The 26,559-nt window shown below is 48.1% G+C and overlaps 1 protein-coding gene across 3 annotated transcripts in view; it reads right to left on the bottom strand.

Annotated features, from left to right (window-relative positions):
• Nucleotides 1-26,559, bottom strand: part of DYM (dymeclin) — a 467,753-nt gene that overhangs the window by 395,711 nt on the left and 45,483 nt on the right. For all 3 annotated transcript variants that reach the window (XM_068251379.1, XM_068251381.1, XM_068251380.1), the window contains exons 2-4: nucleotides 25,913-26,082; nucleotides 8,894-8,946; nucleotides 348-441 (exon numbers count right to left, since the gene is read on the bottom strand). In XM_068251379.1, coding sequence (XP_068107480.1) covers nucleotides 348-441; nucleotides 8,894-8,946; nucleotides 25,913-26,052 — 287 coding nt within the window. In that variant the 5' untranslated portion in view covers nucleotides 26,053-26,082. The remainder of the gene's footprint in view (nucleotides 1-347; nucleotides 442-8,893; nucleotides 8,947-25,912; nucleotides 26,083-26,559) is intronic.

Genomic DNA, 26,559 nt, shown 5'->3' with positions numbered 1-26,559 from the left:
TATACTAAAAGGCCCCTATACCTGGCTACCTATACACTTAAGGCACAAATATCGGGCTACGTATACTGAAGGCACATATACCTGGCTGCCTATACTTGGGGCACCTATGCCTGGCTAGCTATACTGGGGGCACCTATGCCTGGCTAGCTATACTGGGGGCACATATACCTGGCTACCTATACTTGGCGACCTATACTGACGGCACCTATACCTAGCTACTTATACTGTAAATGTTGGTAGATCTCCTGGACTTGGCAAATTTTAAAGCAGCTCGTGAGCCGTAAAAGTGTGGGCACTCCTGCTATAGGCTTTATTTTTACACAATATGAAAACACGCAAGATCTTACTTCTGACATTCTGCAGATATCTTCAGCTCTTTCGTCCGGGATAACAACACTCTAATGAGAGAGCCGAGGTTTCCTGTTCTTGGGTTGTTTTCAACTAGACAGAGAAAAAAGAAAAGACAGCGGTTATAAAATATCCTAATTAAGAAATCGTTTGGTTCCTACGAGTTTCATCTGCCTCTTCAAAGGGCAACGGACCTGAGAGGTATGCGGAGGCTGCCACATTTATGTCCTTTTCAACAATACCAGTTGCCTGGCAGTCCTGCTGATCTTTCTGGCATTAGTAGTGTCTACTCTAGTCAGACTTGGGTCAGAAACAACTGCTCTGCTGCAGGCTTGTTCAGGGTCTAGGGCTAAAAGTATTAGAGGCAGAGAATTAGCAGGACAGCCCAGCAATGTGCATTGTTTATATGGAAATAAAATAGGTTAGCCTCCATATCCCTGTCACGTCAAGTGTCCTTTAGCTAGATGGTCAGGTCTAGGAGAACTCATGGAGAAGCATGTGAAACAAACAAATCCAGTCATCGTTCAGCCAGAGAACCTTATCTGCATGCTTGTTCAGGGTCTATGGCTAAAAGTAATAAAGTGAGAGGATCAGCAGGACAGCCAGGCAATTTGCATTGTTTAAAGTGAATGGGAACCGCATTTTTTAAAAAATGAAGCAAATACTTACCTAAGGAGAGGGAAGGTTCTGGGTCGTACAGAGTCTTCCGTCTCCTCTCTCGGTGCCTTCTGTCCTGTCCTGGCTTCCCCCCCCCCCCCCCCCCTCCCATTTAAATCCTCCACCGAAAGGGTATTTGGAAGTCTTTGGGAGCCGTGTCCTCCCGAAGACGTGCGGCTCCATACTGCACAGGCGTGAGCATGCAAGAGAGCGTGCTTGCGCAGGTGCAGTACAGGGCCGCCCTTCTTCAGGAGCACTCGGGCTCCCTGAAGACTTCTGAAGCCTCCTTTGGGCGGGTAAAGCAGTATTTGACTAAATTAGTCAAATACTGCTATCGGGCGAGCCAGCATTGGAACGAGGGGACCAGGAGAGGAGCTGGAAGGCTCTATAGGACCCAGAGCCTTCCCTCTCCTTGGGTAAGTATATCTCATTTTTTTAAATGCGGTTCCCATTCACTATAAAAGGAAATAAATGTCAGCCTCCATATCCCTCTAGGTTCAGGTGTTCTTTATGGATGGCACAAACAAACTCTAAAAAAACAATCCCACTCAATCATTAAAGCCATGTTTGGATTTTTACTTGCTAAACAAACCTGGTGATCATTTCAGGTAACTATATATGGTGTATACTGGTGTCCCCCAATATTGTCTCTTCCCTCTTCAGCAATCAGGAAGTTCGTGAATCCTTGGATAATTGCAATTCTGTTTTTCACAGGAGATCCCAGTGGGAAGCCTCCTGTTGTTCTAATGACACTCTCCGCCCAGCGTTTCAAGGAGCTTGCAAGCGTCTTAATGGACGCATTTGCAAGCCTCGCCAGGGCCGGAGCTACCATAGGAAAAAATGGGCAATTGCCCCAGGGCCCCAGAGCCTGTAGAGGCCCCCCACAACGTGTCCCTCCCCCATCTTAACTGTTGCTCCCCAGGGACTCTGCAGAGTCTTTGGCAGAGTAGCGTCTCATCTGTGCTGGCGGGCAGGTAACACGCTACACTGACAGACACTGCAGAGGTCCTAGGGAGCACAGTAAAGTTGGAAGGTGATTGGGGGAGGGTCAGCAGCCAGCTCAGGGGCCCAGGAGGGAAATTTGGCTTCAACAAAGGGCCCCAAATGATGCTTTTTGGTCGAGGGGGGGGGGGGGTCTGTTGGGGGGCCCCCAGGCTATTTTGCCTTAGGGCCTAATTGTTACTTGAACCGGCCCTGAGCCTCGCTATGGAGCACTTCCTCCTTCCGGCTTGAAGGAGGAAGTGCTCCATAGCGAGGCTTGCAAAGCATCCAATAGACACTTGTGAGCTCGTTGAAACGCTGGGCTTTAGAGGTAATTAACCCCGCCGCATCTACCTGCTCAGCTGGGGCAATAGAGCTTTGAATCACGAGTAACCACCGTGGTTACTCGTGATTATTCCGTGATAAGCATCCCTGGTAAAGATGGAAAATGCTTGGAACCATTTTCTATATCAAATTCACTGAAATCAAAACTTGGACAGTACAATACATGTGTTATATGAGTAGAACGCGTATTTATCTACTTATATGTGGTCTTTTTTTTCTCCCTGGGATAGTATGGCGGTCCCTGCTGCCTCAAACAAGGTGTGTAGGAGATCGTCAAATAATTCTCAACTTTTGTGTGCTCCGCGCATGCGCGAAAAAAGTTGATAGACTACAGAAGCATTTCTCTGGTCTTTAGAACAATCTGTCGCTCAAACTTTCCTGCCAAATCTATGAAGCAGTTGAAAAGAGAAAGGCGAACCGGGCACCAATAGTTTGCAACACACCTATTTATTTCATCCCATCCATAGACAGATACATGCAACAAGTAGCTGGTCTAACAGCCGTTTCCCAAGCTAGGTTGCTTGCTTCCTCAGAGACTGTCTCTGAGGAAGCAAGCAACCTAGCTTGCGAAACGGCTGTTATGGCCCATACTCACGGGCTACAATTGTCGCCGCAACACGCGGCGCGCGCATGTGTTGCGGCAACAGGTCGCCCGTGAGTATGGGCCGTCGCACGAGCGCGCACCCCGAACTGTCGCCCGCCGCTGATGTCGCCAGGCGATTGAAAGTTTCAATCGCCTGGGGACAGTCGCCGCCGCACCTCCGCCGCAACTGTCGCTAGTCCGCGTGAGTACGCGGACTAGCGACAGCAACCTCCATTGAGAATGCGGAGCTTCCGGCGGGGGGAGGAGGAACGTCGGCGACAGCTTCCGTCGCGCCGCTGGTCCCTCTTCCGCGTGTGTACGCGGAGGGACCTGGCGAGGAGCTGTCGCCGCCGCACCTCCGCCGCAACTGTCGCTAGTCCGCATGAGTACGCGGACTAGCGACAGCAACCTCCATTGAGAATGCGAGGCTTCCGGCGGGGGGAGGAGGAAACGTCGGCGACAGCTTCCGTCGCGCCGCTGGTCCCTCTTCCGCGCGTGTACGCGGAGGGACCTGGCGAGGAGCTGTCGCCAGCCTGTCGCCCACACGCTCACGTGTGCTGGCGACAGGCAACTTTTGCTGCCCGTGAGTATGGGCCATTAGACCAGCTACTTGTTGCATGTATCTGTCTATGGATGGTATGAAATAAATAGGTGTGTTGCAAACTATTGGTGCCCGGTTCGCCTTTCTCTTTTCAACTGCTGGACATTGCTAATCACTGGAGGCACATATAGTAACCACCTACAACCCCTTCCGAGGGCCTGACCATCATTGAAATTATTGCCGATTTTTCTTTCTAGCTTTTTTTAAATCTATGAAGAGATTCCTCGTTTTCCAAAGTATTATCTGACGTGTGTACGCAGCTCCTTTCACACTGCAACTGCTGCGTTCCGTCACAAAGGACAACATATTTACATTGCACTATCATTGTGTGCATTCAAAGGTGCATCAACAGTGCAGTGGTTTCCATCAGAATAATATGCAGCATGCTGTGCATTTAACAAACAGCATGCGCATTTACTAGACAGCCTTAAGGCCACTGGTCCCTTGCTGTATCCCTGGGTGGCTCTGGTCCCCCGTAATTCAGCTCGAAAGCCTGGCCTATTGCGCTCCTGTCCCTGGGAGCGTTCTGCACCTGCGCAGTACTAATGTGCAAGCGCAGAACGTTACCAGCCAAAAGAGCAAAACGGGGAGCGCGCCGGGCCATGCATGCAGGATGAAGCGACTCGGCCAGAATGTCGGTCTGAATTACGGGGATTCCGGAGCCACCCGGAGAGACAGTGAGGGACGAGCCCCAGGTAAGTATGGAACCTGAGACGCTTCTCATCTCGCGTCCCCTTTAAAGAGACTCTGAAGAGAGAATAAATCTCGCTTCAGAGCTCAAAGTTAGCAGGGGCACGTATGCCCCTGCTAAACCGCCGCTATCGCGCCGCACAAAGGGGGTCCCTTCACCCCCAAACCCACCCCAGCACGACTTGGTCGTGCATTTGGTCGCTCCTGGAGGCAGGGCTAACAGCTGCAGCCCTGCCTCCAGTCGCGTCTATCAGCGGCGCATCGCCGCCTCTAGCCCGCCCCTCTCAGTGAAGGAAGACTGAGAGGGGCGGGGGAGAGGCGGAGATACGCGCTGACAGACGCGCGTGGGGCAGGGCTGCGGCAGTTAGCCCTGCCCTAATGCGGAAGTGCTCCCCCGCATTGCGGAGGGGATTTGGGGGGACAGGGACCCTCGTGCAGCCGCGGGATAGCGGCGTTTTAGCAGGGGCACAAATGCCCCTGCTATTTAGGAGGTCTGAAACGAGATTTATTCTCGCTTCAGACTCTCTTTAAGGCTGCTTGCACACATCCAAATTTTGATAGTCTAATCTCTGTCCAATTTTAGCACTTCCTGTAGTCAGGGCTGTGGAGTTGAGGAGTAATTTTTGGGTACCTGGAGTCGGTGGTTTCATCAACTGAGGAGTTGGAGGATTTTTGGGTAGCAGGGAAAAAAAGGGCGTCGGCTAAGGGTGGACGAAAAGAGTGCTGCCATAGACTCTAATGCAATTATAGTTAATACGGCGAAAAAAGGGCTCCCGATAAATATCGTTAACAACATTAAAGTTTTTGAAGTATGTTATAGTATGCTTTTAGAAGCTTGTAACGTTATAGTTTTTGTCATACTTCGTTTGTATGTACAAATTTTACGTTATCGAAGAAATTATTGTTTCTATGTGTAAAAGGGTGTTTGTGCAATGGGAGTGGTTAGGGTTAGGTACCACCTGGGAGGGGGGGGGGTTAGGCTCCATCAGGGGGGGGGTTAGGGTTGGGCACCAGCAGGGGGCGGGTTGGGATTATGTGCCACCAGGGGAGTGGTTAGTTTTAGGCACCACCAGGGGAGGTTTCTGTGTGAGAGTAGTGTTGGGCTAAGCTGTAACGTTAACATATTTTTGTTGTCATTTCCTGTCTGTTCTTAAAACGGTATTTATCGTTGTCAAACCAAGTTTGACAACGAAATATTTCGTTATCCTGTCGGGCCCTTTTTTCCTGGTGCCCTTTTTTCATGCACGTGATTTTTGTACCTACTTCATAGACATGACAGAGCTGTGGAGTTGAGTCGTCGGAGCAATTTTGGGTCCCTGGAGTTGGAGTCGGTGGTTTCATACACGTCAGAGTCGGATGATTTTGTACTGACTCCACAGCCCTGCATGAGTACACCAGACATTGAATATAAGGCGTAGATTGTGCAGGTAAGATTGAGGGACAAGCGGCCTTAAAAGGAGCTTAAAGAGTAACTGTCAGGCTGCAGAAGCTAATTTAAACCTCTATTCTCCTGTGTTAAACAGTTTAGAAGGAAGCCCAAAAGCAATTAGTGAAGATAAAAATCTCAGTTACCTTTGATGTGTGCTGATCAGCAAGGCTGTTATTCTTAAGAAGACGCAAGCCGCATACCATACTGCAAAGCATTCTGGGGCTCTCCCCTCGGCTGCTAATGAGACGTTACAGCAGCTTGTAATCGCGTAGCACTGATAAATCTCGGGCAGAGTACACTGCAGGAGTCAGCTATTGTTCCTAGCCACATGGCTCATTAATATTTACTGCACACTGTGTTGTTCAAGTACAAGCTTATCTGTGATCAGGAAGCAGGCAGGACATGACGACACATTTGACAGAAAAACATGGAGCCTGCCATGAGCTGTCAGGAGCATCTATCTCTGCATACACTATATACAAATTCTGTGAAATCCAAACGTGGACAGTGAAATGCATATGTAATGTAAGTACAGCCAATCTTTAGCTACTGATATATGTGTTTATTTTCTCTGAGACCTTATACCTAACAGCTCCTCTTTAAGGAAGCCCCAGGTAAGTATGGTACCAGAGACACTTCTTAACTCAGGTACACTTAAAGAAAACTTGGAACAAAAAAAAAATGCCCCTGGGAGGGGGAAGCCTCCGGATCCTATAGAGGCTTCCCCCGTCCTCCTCCGTCCCACGGTGGTCTCCCTGTGCCAATCCGAACAGCGAGTATGTTAATATTTACGTTCCCGGCTCCAGCGCAGGCGCAGTAGCGACTGTGGGCTCGGGAGAAGGAGGAAACAGCCGATACCAGTCGGGTTCGCTCTACTGCGCAGGCACAAGTCGCAGGCACAATAAAGCGGGACTGAAAATTATAAAGTGCAATGGCAACACCCAAGTGAATCTAATACATACATAAGTTATATAGTGTTAATAATATTGGATATATTTATTGACCATAAGAGGCAAGGGGGCAGCCTATACATAAGAAAAAGATAAACTGTATAGAAGAAAACAAATACGTGCAAAAGAAGATATACTCAGCCCAGGTGAGGTTAAAGTGGCAGCACAGCAGGGAGGAAGAGGATTCCCTCAAAGGACAGACCCCTCTAGTTCCGCGGGCGTCACCCCGCTTTTTCAAGGAGAGAGGCATCCCCTCCTTTCCAATCTGAATAATCGCACATACCTTCTGTTTTAAGAAGGCAAACTTGTTTTTAGAACATTTTAGTAAGCTTTTTAGGCCTTCGAAGCCCCTCACACTCTCCTGCCAGTTCTGGTTCACCATGAGCTTGCTGGGTACTCCAACTCTGACCACCATTAGAGACACATGAAGTGCGATTCAAGGATACCCGAGGTGACATGTGACATGATGAGATAGACGTGTATGCACAGTGCCCAGCACACAGATAGTTAGGCTGTGTTAATTTTTTTTCTTTCTCTGCCTGAAAGGGAACCAGAGACGAAGCACCCTTGTGTATTTTACCATATATATCAGTAAGAACATTAGAGAAAACACTTACCCTGCTCTCTGTTTCATCCTCGCTGCTAAAAGGGTCTGTTACCAGCTGTGATAAGAATCCCGGACTGATCATTCAGTCTAGCTTTGCAGGGAATAATTATAGCTGAGTCATTATAGCAGAGCCACAAGGGGGCAGGCTTGGGTTTGAAAAGACAGCAGAGAAGACAGACTCAGCTATAATCTTTCCGTAGCAAAGCTAGACTGAGTGCTCAGTCGGGGATTCTTATCACAGGTGATAACAGTCAGATTAAACAGAGAACAATGGAACAAAGAGCAGATTAGGTGTTTACTGTCATGTTCCCACTGATTTATAAGGTAAAATACAAGAGGGTGCTTCATCTCTGGTTCTCTTGAAAGAGTTAACCAGCCGGGCGGTATGGACGAGCTCAGCTCGTCCATCACCGCCGGAGGCTGCCGCTCAGGCCCTGCTGGGCCGATTTTCATCAAATAAAGAGCAGCACACGCAGCCGGCACTTTGCCAGCCGCGTGTGCTGCCCGATCGCCGCCGCTCTGCGGCGATCCGCCGCGAGCAGCGGCGAAAGAGGGTCCCCCCAGCCGCCTGAGCCCAGCGTAGCCGGAACAAAAAGTTCCGGCCAGCGCTAAGGGCTGGATCGGAGGCGGCTGACGTCAGGACATCGGCTGACGTCCATGACGTCACTCCGCTCGTCGCTATGGCGACGATGTAAGTAAAACAATTGTTTATTCTGGGCGCCGGAGGCGATCGGAAGAACGCCTCCGGAGCGCCCTCTAGTGGGCTTTCATGCAGCCAACTTTCAGTTGGCTGCATGAAATAGTTTTTATTTTTATTTAAAAAAAACCCTCCCGCAGCCGCCCTGGCGATCTTAATAGAACGCCAGGGTGGTTAAATATCAGGTATGTAAGTGGCTGACTCAGTCCTGACTTAGACAGAAAGTGGCTACAGTGTGAACCTCACTGATAAGAATCCCAACTATAAAAGACTTTCCGAGCAGGAAAGAGATAAAAAGGGTCAATAATTCATAGATTTTTAGCTCTGGCATACATCAACGAATGTGTCATTGAGGAGAAACAATAAAACAGTTAAAACTTAAAAAGTACATTTAAACATAAAACTGTGGAATATCTTTAAAAGTTATTTTTAAGAGAAGGAGGATAGATACAATCGTTTATTTCATTAATTTATTATCGCCTCGGGTGTCCTTTAAAGAGAACCCGAGGTGAGTTCTAACAATTCTAACAGCACACAGAGGCTGGGTCTGCATATACTGCCCAGCCTCTGTTGCTATCCCAATCCCCCCTAAGTTCCCCCTTCGCTCTGCTATGCCCCCATAAATCATCCAGCCGTGCTGTCGACACACAGCGTGTCGCAGCCGGCTGTTTACCTCTGTAAGTGTCAGTCTCGCTGCTCCGCCGCCTCCTCCATAGCTCTGGTCCCTGCATGCGTCCCTTCCCTCCCCGCTGATTGGACACTTACAGAAGTAAGCAGCCGGCAGAGCTCGGCTGAGGATTTATAGGGCATAGCAGAGCGAACGGGGAATTTAGGGGGGATTGGGATAGCAACAGAGGCTGGGCAGTACATGCAGACCCAGCCTCTGTGTGCTGTTAGCATTGTTAGAACTCACCTCGGGTTCTCTTTAAGAATGTAACTGGCTTGAGTCCACCCGATCCTGCCCTGAGTGTAACTGTCCTGATACTAACAGAAGAAAAAACTTACTTAATGACTTGCAGATATTGATGGTCGCTTCTTCCAACGCTTTGGAATCGGCACTGAAAAAAAAGAAATGAAGTCAGATTAGAGACATGAACTGGGAACGGATCACAATGACGGGATGCCAGCATTACGCTGGGCCTGATTTATGAAGGCGTCTCGCGCCTGGAGATCATTAATAACTATGCAAACCTGGACTGCATCTATCAGAGTGTGTGTTTATTAGGTGATAGGGGTGTGTAATACGGAGTAACGGGGGAGAGGCACACATACGCCCAAGTGTTTGCCGGCAACCACATGGGGCGCGTGTGTGGACCAAGGACTGTACCCGGAGCAAGTGGCAGACAGGCGACAGCCACAGACAGGTAATGTATGGTGCACTGGGCACCGGGTGGGGTCCACATTAGGGGGGACAGCATCAGGGGTTCCTCCAGTTTAGGTCCATCCGATTCATGCGACCAATTTCGGAACAAAACTGGTCACCATCAATCAGGCATGCACTTGGTAGCGCCGATTTTCACCCAATGTTGATCGGCCTACAAATCCCCTGATGTATGGCCACCTTAAGGGCCCTTTTCCACGAGCAGCTGTTAGGCAGTGAAAAGAACTCTCACAGCTGCTTGCCCCTGCCTGGCAACTGCTCAATGCAGTTCAGCCGGCTGAAAAGGGCCCTAAATGTTATTACACACAGGGAATGCATGGTAATGCTCTCACATGGTAATCCTAAAAAGAACAAATACAATCGCACATAGTGTATTACTGAAACAACAGGTTTAAAAACACTACACCCAACACGTGCACCGGTGATAACAATGTGTTCCACTCTCAGTGAGATATAGCCCCTACAGTATAGCAGCTCACCAGATGGACACCACCTCAGAATCCAGGTGGGTCTAGCGTGTGGCCTTCAAGCGGCTAACTCTCAATCACAGTCTCCACACTTGTTCATTGGTAGAAAACGGCTCCAGATTTATTGCACACATCCACATGTAAAACAACATAAAATGCACATAGCGTAATACAATTATTTAAAACCAAAATGGCCTGCGCAATCCAGCGCACTCACTTGAGTAGATGAATTATAGGCATCTCGGGCGTCAGAGCCCACCAATAATGTTTCCCCTGGTTTACAGCGGCACCGGCGTCCCGACACTCCGCTCTCCTCCAAGGTAACCGTCCAAGCTTCCCACTACCCTCGTGACGTCAGCGCTCCTGGGTCCGCCCTACGCGTTTCGTCCAATGGACTCATCAGGGGCTGACGTCACCAAGGGCGCCGACGTCTTTTAAAGTGCGGGCTCGTCGTCGTCCTTGGTGACGTCAGCCCCTGATGAGTCCATTGGACGAAACGCGTAGGGCGGACCCAGGAGCGCTGACGTCACGAGGGTAGTGGGAAGCTTGGACGGTTACCTTGGAGGAGAGCGGAGTGTCGGGACGCCGGTGCCGCTGTAAACCAGGGGAAACATTATTGGTGGGCTCTGACGCCCGAGATGCCTATAATTCATCTACTCAAGTGAGTGCGCTGGATTGCGCAGGCCATTTTGGTTTTAAATAATTGGATTACGCTATGTGCATTTTATGTTGTTTTACATGTGGATGTGTGCAATAAATCTGGAGCCGTTTTCTACCAATGAACAAGTGTGGAGACTGTGATTGAGAGTTAGCCGCTTGAAGGCCACACGCTAGACCCACCTGGATTCTGAGGTGGTGTCCATCTGGTGAGCTGCTATACTGAAGGGGCTATATCTCACTGAGAGTGGAACACATTGTTATCACCGGTGCACGTGTTGGGTGTAGTGTTTTTAAACCTGTTGTTTCAGTAATACACTATGTGCGATTGTATTTGTTCTTTTTAGGATTACCAGAGGAGCGCTGTCATAACAACGTTGGAAGTTTGCTATAGGACTTGTGGTAGCGAATACTCAATTAGACTTTCTTGTATCTGGTTGGCGCAGTTTTTTTATGTGTTACTTAATGCTCTCACATGATCTTTTATGCATCTAGGAGTTGTTACTGAAATGTTAGTTTTGGGAGTATAATACCACTTTCAGTTCCCTATACAAAGTCGCTGCAAAGATATGACCAACGTCAAGGAAGCTACTTTACCGGTGACAAAGTCAAATGACGGATCTTTCCAATGATTACATCCGCACACTGATCATACAAACTACCAACTCATAATATTGCGCGCGCAAGCAACATTACGCACAACATGCTCATTCTGTAGAACAATGTAGTTTGACTGACAATGTACACACAAGGCCTACTGCATGACTTCTGGCCAACAGTGAATGCCAGATATCGGTCGCTCGTTATCATTCGGTTACACCTTTTGCAACAGCGAAATCTGTCTTTTATTGGGCGTTTCCAACAAATAGGATGTATACATAGCTATGCCCAGGTTCATACTATGTTTTTATTAATTAGTGGTTCGGGTCTCTTCCATGAGGATACCTCACTGCGGTGGAAGAGTCTAGTACAGAACACTCAACAAAAAAAACTGTTTTTAGAAGCAAACAGCCTCCATTTTGTTGCATCTGTTTTGAATGCAAGTTGTGTAACCTGCCTATATTTAGCCTTTCCACATCCATGCAGTTAGTCATTCAGATGCAGCCTGCCTTGTGAAGCGCTGCCACCACCTCCTGCTCTATTGTATGCAACAAGGCCACTGCACAACTTCTACCCAACAGTCGTCGCCGAATGAAGCTTGCAAATTTTCCAATATCGGTCACTCGTTGTCATTTGGTTACATTTTTTTTTTTTGCAACATCGAAATCTGTCGTTCGGACGTTTCGACCAATAGCGCCTGTACATAGCTGTACACAAGGGGGTTATCAATAGCCGCCTAGGTTAGGTGGACCCAGCAAAGCAGGGAGAGAGAGGGATCATCCTGCTTATGACAAACACAAGGTCTGCGCTATGTTATCTCCTCTGTTGGGCTTATCATGGAATCCGAGCCCAGCTCATAATCCCCCCCCCTCGTTTTTTTTGGCTGCTCCTGCGCATTTCTCGCGGCCCAGGCTCTTCATTTCCGATCGTCTCAACTCATTCTCTGCTAAGTTTCTTGGAAATCTCAATTTTATCTCTAAGGTGGTCTCCGGCCCTGGCTGACTGCTCGCGCTCTAATTGAAACCAAATGTCCATCAGCGTAAGAGAGAGCTACGAGCTGTCACACTCTTGGAACGGGGATCTCTGCTGTGAATTATCTTCGGAAATGCAATATAAATCAGGGACAGGAAGAGAGAATAAGAGGTCGGTTCATCGCTGGACTGGGCGTCCTTGTCTGCCAGCGCCAAGGGAGCCATCGCTGGGGCGCAGCAACCGTGAAGCCTAACCATGGTCTTCCAAGACGGGGGAAAAGGCATTTCTGCACCTAAAAACATTAAAACGTGAGAAACCGCCTGGAACCGGATGGGAGCTGGGGAAGCCAATGAAACCGGAGCTTTCCACGGTATTTAATGGCTACTTGCAGCTAACAGACAACTTCATCTGACTTGAAACTTATTCTGAAAGCCAATAATGTTTAAAGTTTGTTGTAACACAGAGGCGCCAAGTAGAGTAAAATCGATTAATAACTGGTTAAAAGGGGGAAGTTGGTGGACTCACCTCCCTCGTAGAAAGAAAGACCAGAAAATGGGATGTTACAGTATAAAAGTAACTTTTTATTAAAAGCTCCAAAGTTGCAACGCGTTTCACGGGTCACAATCCCACTTCATCAGGCAAAACATTTTTGGAGGGTACAAAATCGGGTCAATAGCCTGGCTGAGCGCCTCGTCTAGTCCACCCTTGGTGGAGGGGTGTATCCCCATTCCTTCCTGTCTACAGAGAGCGACTTCTTAAACCTGAGCGGGGTCAGGTTATAATTTTCCCCGCCGGCTTATCCAGTGGTTGCCTTTGCGGCAACCCACGTTTGTGAGTATAACCATTACTTTGTTGTACACCTGACTAATTGTCACTGAGATACTACACTATATTGGGCTCTCGATTTCCTTTTGTCTCCTTCAAGTCATTAATGTTTAAAGGATACAGTACAACATAAACATGCCAGATCGTTCCCTGACCAGTAATGCATTTACAATGCATGAATGATTGGTTCCCCTGCAAAGCAGGACTGTCATCTGGACAGTAATTACTGTCAAGGATTGAGCTATATCATGGTGCCCATTAAGGCCTCGTTCACACTATACTATGCGCTGCCGTGCGCATTTCGGTAGCGCGCATGGTGAGCGATGCGTAAAAACGTCAGAAGTGCATCAACAACACTTCTATGCGCTGTGCTATCGCACTGCTGCACGGATTTTAGGCACTGTATTTAAAAGGGGTCAGCAGCACACGGCAATGCAGTGGTTAGTGCGATCGGGTGCATTGCCTTCTGAACGCACGGTCATCTATGTTGCCTAATGGGAACAAGGCCTAACAGTACAATCTCCCGTTCAATGGATGAACAAACATTCTATCGATCCAAATTCTGGAACGATTGTTTTAGCTTGATCGAATTGTTTATCATTTTCCCCTGCGTTGGTAGGCCAGAATGACAGTTTGCAAACAATGGATCATTAATTGACACCTTTAAGGATAAAAAAAAAACAATGGGGATGGGACCATGATGGCAACATCTGTTATAGGCAGCACAGATGTGGCAAGTGTCCTCACAGATGTAAACACAAGGGGTGCACTAGAACAAATGTATACTGTACTTTACCAAACACCTGTAACCCTAGGAAGGGAAAAGTTCTATGGTGCAAGACCTTAGTGGAGACATGCGATTGTGAGCCCATCTGAGGAAGCTAGTCATCTCCCCACCCACATTCCTGCTCCTCCCAGATTGTCTGAGGGCAGTTCAGTGTGACAGGCTGCAAAGCTTATTTCTGCAGAAGCTGCTGAAATACGATCTATGCTGTGTTCACACGTGTTTACAAACAAACTAGATATGACAGCGCAGTTTCTAGGGGGAAAAAAGTAGGGGAGAAAATGACATCAGGATTGGCTTTAGTCAGAGGCAGTAAAGATGGAAAATGCCTGGAACAGTTTACTCTTTATTTACTATATAAAATTCACTGAAATCAAAGCATGGACAGTACAGTACATATGTTAGGCAGGTAGAACAAGTATGTATCTACTTATATATGTTTTTCCCCTGGGATAGTATGGCTGTCCCTGCAGCTTTAAAAATATGTAGTGATAATAATAATAATAATAATAATAATAATAATAATAATAATAATGACTATAAAAAAAAAAAAAAAACACAAAAACAAACTTTAGGTCTTCAGGTTATGGACAGTTTAAAAAGAAGAAAAACTAGGCCCGAGTCCAAGTGTTTAAGTAGATTGCGGAGATTAACCCCGGTGCCTAAAGTTTGTTTAAGAATTAGAAAAACACGGGAGCGTCTTGTAAAAACGGAAATTACAAGTCGTGCCCCCGATGTTTCCGGAGGTGCGTTCCCAGCCCGCAGAGCCCAATGCTTTACGACAATCCCCTGTAGGATTGGTACAAATAAGCCAATTATTTACCATTCCTGGTGCTACCGAGAGGACAAGCGGGCCTTTAGAAGAAGCGCAACTAAAGGGAGAGCGGCGGCCAGCCTCCAGGAAATGCGAGATATACGGCTTCGCGAGCAAGATACACACTTCAAGGCCCGGCTGGACGTGGCTGAACAATTAGTCTGTTATGAGGAGTCTGTAGCCTCTAGTGTGATGCGGGTCCCGAGCGTCATCGCTGAAGAGTCAGGAGGTGGCACCTGACCAAGAGGAGCGGCTCCACATATTGGTTTTAGCCCTGACCACAAAGCCAGCAGGAAGAGCAGCTCGGTTAATGAAGGAAGGAAGGAAAGAGGATGAATGTAAAGATGGGAAAGGAGTATTAAACGTGATTATGTGAATCTCGGCATTTAACCACATAGCAGCTCCAGAAAGACTTCACACTGTTCTCCGATACACTGGTGAGAAAGCAAACACTGCAGGCCTTTCAGCTGGTCAATGGTCGGCTGCGGTTCAAGAATGTGCTGGTTTCCCCCCCTCCCTCATCCCGGGTGCGCTGGGCTCGCGTTACACAGAAGGACGTGTCGTTCCAGGACAATGGCTGTCACCGGCGAGAGGAGACTTCATCTACTGTGACAGAGGAAACCAAAACAGCTACTAACCCTGACCTTACAGGACTTCTAATTATCCTGATGGAATGAAGACAAAAACATTAAAACCGTGCAAACAGAAACCACCTCTTTAAAGAGGAACTGTCATGAAAATCTTAAAATTTAAAACCCATACAAAGAAGAAGTAAGTGTCTTCCAGAGTAAAATGAGCCATACATTACCTTTCTCCTATGTTGCTGTCACTTACAGTAGGTAGTAGAAATCTGACATTACCGACAGATTTTGGGTTAGTCTATCTCTTCATAGGGGATTCTCAGCATTCCCTTAAAGGGAAGGTCCAAGCAAAATAAAAAAATGAGTTTCACTTACCTGGGGCTTCTACCAGCCCCATGCAGCCATCCTGTGCCCTCGTAGTCACTCACTGCTGCTCCAGTCCCCCGCTGGCAGCTTGCCGACCTCGGAGGTCGGCGGGCCGCATTGCGTACATTTTTACGTATTCCAGTTAGTGCAGGAACATTAACACATACATTTTTATGCGTTAGTGGATCAATGCGTAAAAATTTAAGGTCATGCCACAACATCTCAATAGGATTCAGGTCAGGACTTTGACTAGGCCACTCCAAAGTCTTCATTTTGTTTTTCTTCAGCCATTCAGAGGTGGATTTGCTGGTGTGTTTTCAATCATTGTCCTGCGGCAGCACCCAAGATCGCTTCAGCTTGAGTTGACAAACAGATGGCCGGACATTCTCCTTCAGGATTTTTTGGTAGACAGTAGAATTCATGGTTCCATCTATCACAGCAAGCCTTCCAGGTCCTGAAGCAGCAAAACAACCCCAGACCATCACACTACCACCACCATATTTTACTGTTGGTATGATGTTCTTTTGCTGAAATGCTGTGTTACTTCTACGCCAGATGTAACGGGACACGCACCTTCCAAAAAGTTCAACTTTTGTCTCGTCGGTCCACAATGTATTTTCCCAAAAGTCTTGGCAATCATTGAGATGTTTTTTTAGCAAAATTGAGACGAGCCTTAAGCTGGCCACTAACGGTCCAATTTCTAGCGAAAAATCGTTCGAGCGATCAGAAATTCTGATCAGATTGGTTGTAAATCTCCATTGGTGGACACAATCAATTATGAACGAGTGAAAAAAATGTCGCCCGAATGAATTTTCGTCGAACGAAAATTTGGATTTTCTTGGTGGTCGTGATAGATAGGAAGCAATGATTGGTTAGTTGATGGTGTAGTGAACGATTTTTCGTCCGAACAGAATTTCTGATCGCTCAAACGATTTTTCACTAGAAATTGGACCGTTAGTGGCCACCTTAAATGTTCTATTTGCTTAAAAGTGGTTTGCGCCTTGGATATCTTTCATGCAGCCCGTTTTTGCCCAGTCTCTTTCTTATGGTGGAGTCGTGAACACTGACCTTAATTGAGGCAAGTGAGGCCTGCAGTTCTTTAGATGTTGTCCTGGGGTCTTTTGTGGCCTCTTGGATGAGTTTTCTCTGCGCCTCTTGGGGTAATTTTGGACAGCCGGCCACTCCAGGGAAGGTTCATCACTGTTCCATGTTTTTGCCATTTGTGGATAATGGCTCTCACTGTGGTTCGCTGGAGTCCCAAAGCTTTAGAAATGGCTTTATAACCTTTACCAGACTGATAGATCTCAATTACAGTACTTTTGTTCTCATTTGTTCCTGAATTTCTTTGGATCTTAGCATGATGTGTAGCTTTTGAGGTGCTTTTGGTCTACTTCTCTGTGTCAGATAGCTCCTATTTAAAGGGATACTGTAGGGGGATCGGGGGAAAATGAGTTGAAGTTACCCGGGGCTTCTAATGGTTCCCCGCAGACATCCTGTGCCCGCGCAGCCTCCGGTTCACTTCTGGAATTTCAGACTTTAAAGTCTGAAAACCACTGCGCCTGCGTTGCCGTGTCCTCGCTTCCCCTGATGTCACCAGGGGCGTACAGCGCACTCACAGACCATACTGCCCCGGGTAACTTCAACTCATTTTCCCCTGACCCCCTACAGTATCCCTTTAAAGAGAGTCTGAAGCGAGAATAGATCTCGCTTCAGACCTCATAGCTAGCAGGGGCATGCGTGCCCCTGCTAAAACGCCGCTATAGCGCGGCTTAACGGGGGTCCCTGTCCCCCCAAACCCCCTCCGTGCAGCGGGGGAGCGCTTCCTGGTTGGGGCAGGGCTAACCGCCGCAGCCCTGCCCCATGCGCGTCTGTCAGACGCGTATCTCCGCCTCTCCCCCGCCCCTCTCAGTCTTCCTTCACTGAGAGGGGCGGGGGAGAGGCGGCGATGCGCGTCTGATAGACGCGCTGGGAGGCAGGGCTGCAGCCGTTAGCCCTGCCTCCAGGAAGAGGGGAAAAGCGACCAAGTCTGCGACCAAGGTTTGCGGGGGGTGGGTTGGGGGTGAAGGGACCCCCGTTAAGCCGCGGGATAGCGGCGTTTTAGCAGGGGCACACGTGCCCCTGCTATATATAAGACCTGAAGCGAGATTTAGTCTCGCTTCAGTGTCTCTTTAAGTGATTTTTTTATTGAAACAGGTGTGGCAGTAATCAGGCCTGGGGGTGACTACAGGTGTGATAAAGCACAGTTAAGTTATTTTTTAACAAGGGGGGCAATCACTTTTTCACACAGGGCCATGTAGATTTGGAGTTTTTTTCCTCACTAAATAATAAAAACCATCATTTAAAACTGCATTTTGTGTTCAATTATGTTATCTTTGACTAATAGTTAACGGTTTTTGATGAGCAGAAACATTTGAGTGTGACAAACATGCAAAAGAATAAGAAATCAGGAAGGAGGCAAATAGTTTTTCCCATCACTGTATAAAAATAAAGAAAGCCCTGAGAACCCCCCACTAGAAGATGGGCTAGTCCAAAATCTGTCGGTAATAGATTTCTACTACTTACTGTAAGTGACAGCAACATAGGAGAAAAGTAATTTATGGCTCATTTTATTCTGGAAGAAACATACTTCTTATTTGTATGTGTTTATACATGTATTTAAAATTTTAAGATTTTCGCGACAGAGGTCCTTTAAATGTGAGGCTAGGTTCACAGTGGGACGTTGCATTGGGCTCCCTGTATGACAGAAGCACAACATAACGGAACATTACAACCGCAATGCGTCACATACAGTGAAGCATACAGTCAATGAAAAGTATGCTTTAGCTGTATATGTTAGCCAGCACCCATTCACACATGACCCTTCCCCTACTAGTGCCTAAAACACACACACCCCTAATGCCTAAAGCTGAATACTTACCTTGCGATGAATGAAGATGGATCACAGCAACATCCCACGACGCTGAGCGCACCCTGATCAATCCTCCTGCCGGCGGGTATACACGGTGTCACGCGACGGGCGCGAACAGAAAGTCAAGCAATCACGGTTCTTTATGCTAAATTCATTTCTTAAAGTTCCAATCTGCTGTGATGGTCATTATCACTGCGCTTCGCTAAGCCTCATTCACAAGATCCCAGATCGCGGAAAAACAACCGCTCAACTCTCTTAAAAAAAAAAAAAGCGCACATGCGCAGAACGACGCAGATACGATGGGGATCCGGGAACAGCAGTGAGGTACTTCATGTCCAGCAGAGTACGTCACGACGCGAGAGGCGGCAAAGAGTGGCAGAGGGCGTGCCGGGGGGGGGGGGGGGGGGGGGTGTAGGGTTGTGTTGTGTTGTGTTGTGTTGTGTTGGTGGGTGACACTATGTATATGTAGTTTTTGGCATTGCAGTACGATACAGGCAGAGCATCACTATGGCCAGGTGTAAAACCTGCCTAAAGAGGAAATAAAAAATAACAATGAATAAATGTATTTTCTTTTACAATATTCATTTATAAGTTAGTGTTTTCCCATTGTAATGTCTTTACTCTCCCCGATTTACATTCTGAAATTGATCTCAGGTGACTGTCCTGTCAGATGATCTCTGTGGAATGTTTGTTTCTAAGAATTCCAAAACCAGTGAAAAAGAATATATATATACCTGGTCTCCACATAATTTACTGCATTCTACTATATGTCACTACAGTGCCTCTTTAATTTCTGTTCACTTGCTGTTCTACGTAATGATTGTTTGGCAATTATATGGACCACCAAATTTCATTATACAAACTTTAATGGTCTTGAAATGTAAGTGAACCAAGTCAGGGCTGGTGCACACTGCAAGAACTTTTGTAAGCGCTTTGTGATTTTAAAAGCTCCTGCTAATGTTATCCTATGTGCGTGTTCACACTGGAGCAATGTGATTTTGTAAAAATCCCCCATAGCATTGCATTAGCAAGAGCTTTACAAATCACTAGCACTTAGAAAGCTCTTGCAGTGTGAACCAGGCCTGAGTCTCAGGAATGAGTTTGGGAAATGCCCACAGCGACCCCAGAGTTCCTCGGTAAAGGCTCTGGCACTGAATAAATAAGCAGTTGTTATATTATAAGTTCTTTTAAGAAAATAGAAGTGAATAGTTCAGCTCTGTGGATGTCAATAGAGAGACCATGTGAGGATTTGATGTGTGAATTCACTATGTGACATGGCAAAAACAAACTACAGTATTTTCTTCAATTTATAGGTCTGGCAAGACTGCCATCTAGTGTTGAAGACTGTAACTGCACAGACCACTGCATTTATGAAATAAGACCATGCACTGAGAAGCTGGGAGTTTAGGCACCGAATAGAACGCAATGCTAACTGCGAGTATGGCGGCACCCAGTGTAGCATTTGGGAGTCCAGAGTTGCCAGAGTTCAGCTATGAAAAAGCCAATATATACGATTGACTGACTTCCAATCAAACTTGTACAGTTTATCGATGGACGGTCTGATTGGACATGTTGGAGAATTGCCGTGTGATGAGGGTGGAGCTTGATGGCCCATAGCGTTGCACCGCATAAACGCTTGTACTTCAAGTGAAGATAGACAGATTTCTGCTGAGTTTGCTGTGCACAGTAGGAACCGCTCTCTATCCAGTTGCATAATTGACCCATGTATGGCTGGATTTGGATCACGCTGGGTCGTAAGACTGATGGGGCGGAGACTGCAGTGACTTAACAGTCTGGCTCATATCTATCAGCATTTTTTGTTCAATGCATTTTCACAATGGACATTCCTGACCGGTACGATTATTTCAGACAGCAGCAGACAGTGAAATTTTTTTTTTAGCCCTGGAAGCGAAGTGCTCGCTTCCAGGAAGCATAAGGAGGACGGGAAACTTTTTTTTTTTTGTGAGAAAGACTGCCGCCTCAGATAAGAAGCCGCCGGTTTTTCTGCCGGGGACTTAGATCAATGAAAGGAAACTATGTTCCCATTCATTGATCTCCGGGCTAACGGGGCGGTGGGGGGGGGGGGGGGGGGAGTGGTTGAAGTACGGGGGTGCGCAGAAGCACAGCAGCAGCCGCCTGGACATATCAATCACGTCCAGGTGGCTTAAATGGTTAATAACCCTGCAATAGGCCAATAGACCATAATACAGCAAAGTCCCCGGTATCTGGCACCGGTGGGGACTGCCTGGTGCCAGGTACATGTGCCCCTGTCCCCCTCCCCCCATGTGTAGCTTAAACTATAGTTACCGAGAGTCCAGTGCCATCGTCTAACTATCCTGTCACTCCTAGCGGCATTCTTGCGTAGTCCATGCACGGCTCCCAGTCTGTCACCTGACTAGTGTCAGGTCACATGACCCACCAGGAGCAGTGCACAAATGTCAGAAAGCCGCTAGGGGTGACAGGAAGGTTAGAATACAGCACTGGACTCTCAAAGAGTATTGTATGGCCTAACCCCACCCCCCACCCCAGTTGCCCGAGTTCTGTAAGGGGACTTTGTGGTATATAGGAAGAAGAGCTATGCTCATCCTGCTTTAGGGACAAAAGGAAATGCAGGTTCAGAGGGGAGTGGTCAATTTACATACAATTATTAACCCTTTGCACTCAAGACTCTCCCACCAAGCTGGAACACTAGCAGTAACAAAAAAACAACTAGGTTGCAATTGTATTCAGTTGTAGTAAGAGGACATTTGCTTCCAGGAAGAGCATAGCTCCCCTTCCCTGTATAGAGATGTCAGCATCCATTGTGGTCCGGCTGCAGGCTGTAGCTCTTCTGCTCTGCTGTCAGTACTGCAGACCCTTTATTTGATGGTGTGAGTAGTGTAGTTTGTTGTTCCCTGGAGATCTTAGGCCTGGAACCCACTAGCAGTCTGCTACTAAGCATTTATGATTAGAAAAGCTCTTGCTAATGTAATGCTATGGGTGTGATCCCACTTGAGCTGTGTGATTGTATAAAAATCCCCCATAGCATTGCATTAGCAAGAGCTTTTCAAATCACTAGCGCTTAGAAAAAGCTGCTAGTGGGTTTGAGCTCTTAGAGCCCACACTACAAAGTAACAAAAACGGTAGTACTTAGTGCTGCCGTTTTGCGCGGGCAATTTTACCACGATTAGCATGGTAAAAACACTGTACACTCCCGCAATTCCCAACGATCGCGATCAGCACTTGATTAAGCACTGTACCGTGATCGCTTGAGAATCACAGCAAATTGCTGCAGGTAACAAATTTTGAAAGAAGTTGAAACAACCAAAAAAAAGTTGCCTGCTATTGTTCAAACACCTGATAACACTGATGAGACGTCAATCCAACAGTTGGATTGACGTCATATCAGTTGTGTGAACAAGAGCAAACTTTTTTGTGGTTGTATCAACTTGTTTCACAACAAAAGTTGTTTGCTAATTTTGCTGCATAAAAGACCGCTATTGAGCGTGTGTATGGGGCTTTAAGGCGCGTACACACGCTGTAGTTTTTCAAACGACGGGTCCATCAGACCCTCCCACTGGGCGGTCGTTCTGCCAACAGTTGCACGTGAGTACAAGCTGTCGGCAGACTGATAAGACTGTCGGCGGATCAGTCAAAAGCAGTCTTATCAGTCTGCCGACAGCTTGTACTCACGTGCAACTGTCGGCAGAACAACCGCCCCATGGGAGGGTCTGACAGACCCGTCGTTTGAAAAAGTAAGGCATGTGTACGCACCTTAAAGAGACTCCGTAACAAAAATTGCATCCTGTTTTTTATCATCCTACAAGTTCCAAAAGCTATTCTAATGTGTTCTGGCTTACTGCAGCATGTTCTACTATCACGATCTCTGTAATAAATCAACTTATCTCTCTCTTGTCAGACTTGTCAGGCCTGTGTCTGGAAGGCTGCCAAGTTCTTCAGTGTTGTGGCTCTGTGATGCATCTCCCCCCTCCTGGCCCCTCTCTGCACACTGCCTGTGTATTATTTAGATTAGGGCAGCTTCTCTCTTATCTTTTACAAGCTGGATAAATCCTCCTCTGAGCTGGCTGGGCTTTCACATACTGATGAATTACATATGGGCAGAGCTGTCTGCACTCTGCAGTAAGAAACAGCCTGACACTTCAGTGGAAGATAGCTGCAGGGGGAAAGAAACACACAAATGATCTCTTGAGATTCAAAAGGAAGGGTGTATACAGCCTGCTTGTGTATGAATGTATTTTCTATGTGTGGACATACTGTACATCAACCTACTTCCTGTTTTGGTGGCCATTTTGTTTGTTTATAAACAAACTTTTTAAAACTGTTTTTAACCACTTTTAATGCGGCGAGGAGCGGCGAAAATGTGACAGAGGGTAATAGGAGATGTCCTCTAACGCACTGGTATGTTTACTTTTGTGCGATTTTAACAATACAGATTCTCTTTAAGACTGATTTATGTGCATGCAGGTGCTCCCTAGAATTGTAGAACCAGACGGCCTGGACTAATCTATTGACTGGCAGTAAACGGACACTCCAGTCTAGGGTTGTCGCGATATACCGGTATCACGATATATCGCGGTTTCAATGTGCATGGTTATCATACCATGCACATTGTCAAAATACCGGTTTTTCCGCTTCCGCATTTGCCGCCCGTCACCACTCAGCGAGTCGGCTCTCAGGCGCCGGATATGACACGCGTCCAGTGAGGACGCGGCTGCTGGAACGCAGAGACTTCCTCCCAGGCTCCCACCAGCGGCGCCCTATGCAGAGCAATTCTCCTGAGACCTGTGCTGGCGTCATCAATGACGCTCGTTCCCGCCCAATGTCTCTGCACTCTAAGTGAATGAAGCACTTAGGACTGAGGACTGTTGCTGCTGACAAGTGAGTATTTGTCCCCTGACTCCCTTCTCCCTCCCTCTGGCTCTCCAATTCTAGCTACACGTATCCCTATGCTGCGGCCACCTACCACTAGCTACACCTATCACTGGCTACCTATGCTGCGGCCACCTACCACTGGCTACACCTATCCCTGGCTACCTATGCTGCGCCACCTACCACTGGCTACACCTATCCCTGGCTACCTATGCTGCGCCACCTACCACTGGCTACACCTATCCCTGGCTACCTATGCTGCGCCACCTACCACTGGCTACACCTATCCCTGGCTACCTAATGCTGCACCACCTACCACTGGCTACACCTATCTCTGGCTACCTAATGCTGCGCCACCTACCACTGGCTACACCTATCTCTGGCTACCTAATGATGCGCCACCTACCACTGGCTACACCTATCTCTGGCTACCTATGCTGCGCCACCTACCACTGGCTACACCTATCTCTGGCTACCTATGCTGCGCTACCTACCACTGGCTACACCTATCCCTGGCTACCTATGCTGTGCCACCTACCACTGGCTACACCTATCCCTGGCTACCTATGCTGCGCCACCTACCACTGGCTACACCTAATCCCTGGCTACCTATGCTGCGCCACCTACCACTGGCTACACCTATCCCTGGCTACCTAATGCTGCGCCACCTACCACTGGCTACACCTATCTCTGGCTACCTATGCTGCGCCACCTACCACTGGCTACACCTATCTCTGGCTACCTATGCTGCGCTACCTACCACTGGCTACACCTATCCCTGGCTACCTATGCTGCGCCACCTACCACTGGCTACACCTATCCCTGGCTACCTATGCTGCGCCACCTACCACTGGCTACACCTAATCCCTGGCTACCTATGCTGCGCCACCTACCACTGGCTACATCTAATCCCTGGCTACCTATGCTGCGCTACCTACCACTGGCTACACTATCCCTGGCTACCTATGCTGCGCCACCTACCACTGGCTACACCTATCCCTGGCTACCTAATGCTGCGCCACCTACCACTGGCTACACCTATCTCTGGCTACCTATGCTGTGCCATCTACCACTGGCTACACCTATTCCTGGCTACCTATGCTGCGCCACCTACCACTGGCTACATCTAATCCCTGGCTACCTATGCTGCGCCACCTACCACTGGCTACACCTAATCCCTGGCTACCTATGCTGCGCTACCTACCACTGGCTACACTATCCCTGGCTACCTATGCTGCACCACCTACCACTGGCTACATCTAATCCCTGGCTACCTATGCTGCGCCACCTACCACTGGCTAGACCTATCCCTGGCTACCTATGCTGCGCCACCTACCACTGGCTACACCTATCCCTGGCTACCTATGCTGCGCCACCTACCACTGGCTACATCTAATCCCTGGCTACCTATGCTGCACCACCTACCACTGGCTACACCTAATCCCTGGCTACCAATGCTGCGCCACCTACCACTGGCTACACTATCCCTGGCTACCTATGCTGCGTGCACCTACTACTGGCTACACCTATCCCTGGCTACCTATGCTGCGCCACCTACCACTGGCTACACCTATCCCTGGCTACCTATGCTGCGCCACCTACCACTGGCTACACTATCTCTGGCTACCTATGCTGCACCACCTACCACTGGCTACACTATCCCTGGCTACCTATGCTGCACCACCTACCACTGGCTACACCCATCCCTGGCTACCTATGCTGCGCTACCTACCACTGGCTACACCTAATCCCTGGCTACCTATGCTGCGCCACCTACCACTGGCTACACCTATCTCTGGCTACCTGTGCTGCGCCACCTACCACTGGCTACACCTATCTCTGGCTACCTATGCTGCACTACCTACCACTGGCTACACCCATCCTTGGCTACCTATGCTGCGGCCACCTACCACAGGCTACCTATGCTGCGGCCACCTACCACTGGCTACACCAATCCCTGGCTACCTGTGCTGCGGCTACATACCACTGACTACACCTATCCCTGGATACCTATGCTGCGGCCACCTACCATTAGCTACACCTATCCCTGGCTACCTACTACACTGCGGCCACCTACCATTAGCTACACCTATCCCGGGCTACCTGTGCTGCGGCCACCTACCACTGGCTACCTATGCTGTGGCCACCTACCACTGGCTACACCTATCCCTGGCTACCTGTGCTGTGGCTATCTACCACTGGCTACACCTATTCCTGGATACCTATGCTGCAGCCACCTATTACTGGCGGGTGGGGGCACATTATTTAATGTAAGGGGGTGGGGCCCAGGTCCAAATAATTGTTTAATACCGTATACCGTAATACCGTCATACCATGGTATTTTTTTGACGGTTATCATACCGTGGAATTTCATACCGTTGCAACCCTACTCCAGTCTCTCACGGCCATTTCCACTGGCAAATGCGATGATTGGCTTACTTCCGGAAGTCTGGATGCGGTTTCCTGTTAGCGCTAATGGGAATTGGATCCCTTCTGCGAGAATCTGCATCATGCATCAGATTCCTTTCCCGGGGTCGCATCGCAAAATTTTCAAGCAATGGAAACTGCTCCTTTGACTTGCATTGGTTTCATATTGGCTCCGATGCAAAGATCGCACAGCGCTAATGGAAATGGGACCTCAATGTCCGCATTGTGAATGGATGTTTTTTATAGGCACATAAAAACAATTAAGCTGAGATAAGACCTGGCATGAACACTTGCAATATGTCAAGTCACACAGAGCATTGAGATTTTTCTCAGTAACAGCGGCTGGCTCACTAATCTGCCATTTTGTGCTGACCTGTTGGTCGGGGTGCTGAAGGTGAAGGACAGGAGCTGGTTCCAGAAGGGATCGTTCTCAGAGATGGCCTCTGTGCCGGAGAGCCTCTTCAGGTAGTCGTTCTCGGACAGCTCGCTGACCGTGCTGCTGTTGGCACCCATGTTGCTAGAAGTTCAGCCGCCTGATCATTCCTGTGGAGACCAAACACATCAGTCACACATGAGCAGATCGAGGAGGAGAGGTCACAGGCGTGTGATGTGGATTGTTCACAGTGACATTATTACACGTGATACAGGAAGCTGACAGAAACGCAGGCAGTGCCTGACTAAACACCCGAGATCGACACTAAAGTAACTGAGCATAAGTAATCAGTGGGTCCATTTATGTACGGTTCTAAATGAATGAAAAGCATGTGTGACCTGTGGCCATGTGTTCATGCAGGATATTGTTTAACCACTTGACCACTGAGGGGTTTTTACCTCTTCAGCACCAGAGCAATTTTCACCTGTCAGCACTGTAGCGAACATTACGATAAGTCGTGCGCAATCGCCAACGATTTTCGTATGGTCCTGCACAATTACTGTCAGTCCTGTGTAGAATAACACAAATACCTTTCTTTTGCTCTTCTTACTGAGAGCAACAGCCCCTCACCCCCACATCCTGTGTCA

This window comes from Hyperolius riggenbachi, chromosome 1 (genome assembly GCF_040937935.1).
Source record: "Hyperolius riggenbachi isolate aHypRig1 chromosome 1, aHypRig1.pri, whole genome shotgun sequence".
Lineage (NCBI taxonomy): Eukaryota > Metazoa > Chordata > Amphibia > Anura > Hyperoliidae > Hyperolius > Hyperolius riggenbachi.
Note: the sequence above shows the minus strand (reverse complement) of the source record. Positions and strands in the feature narration are given on the sequence as shown.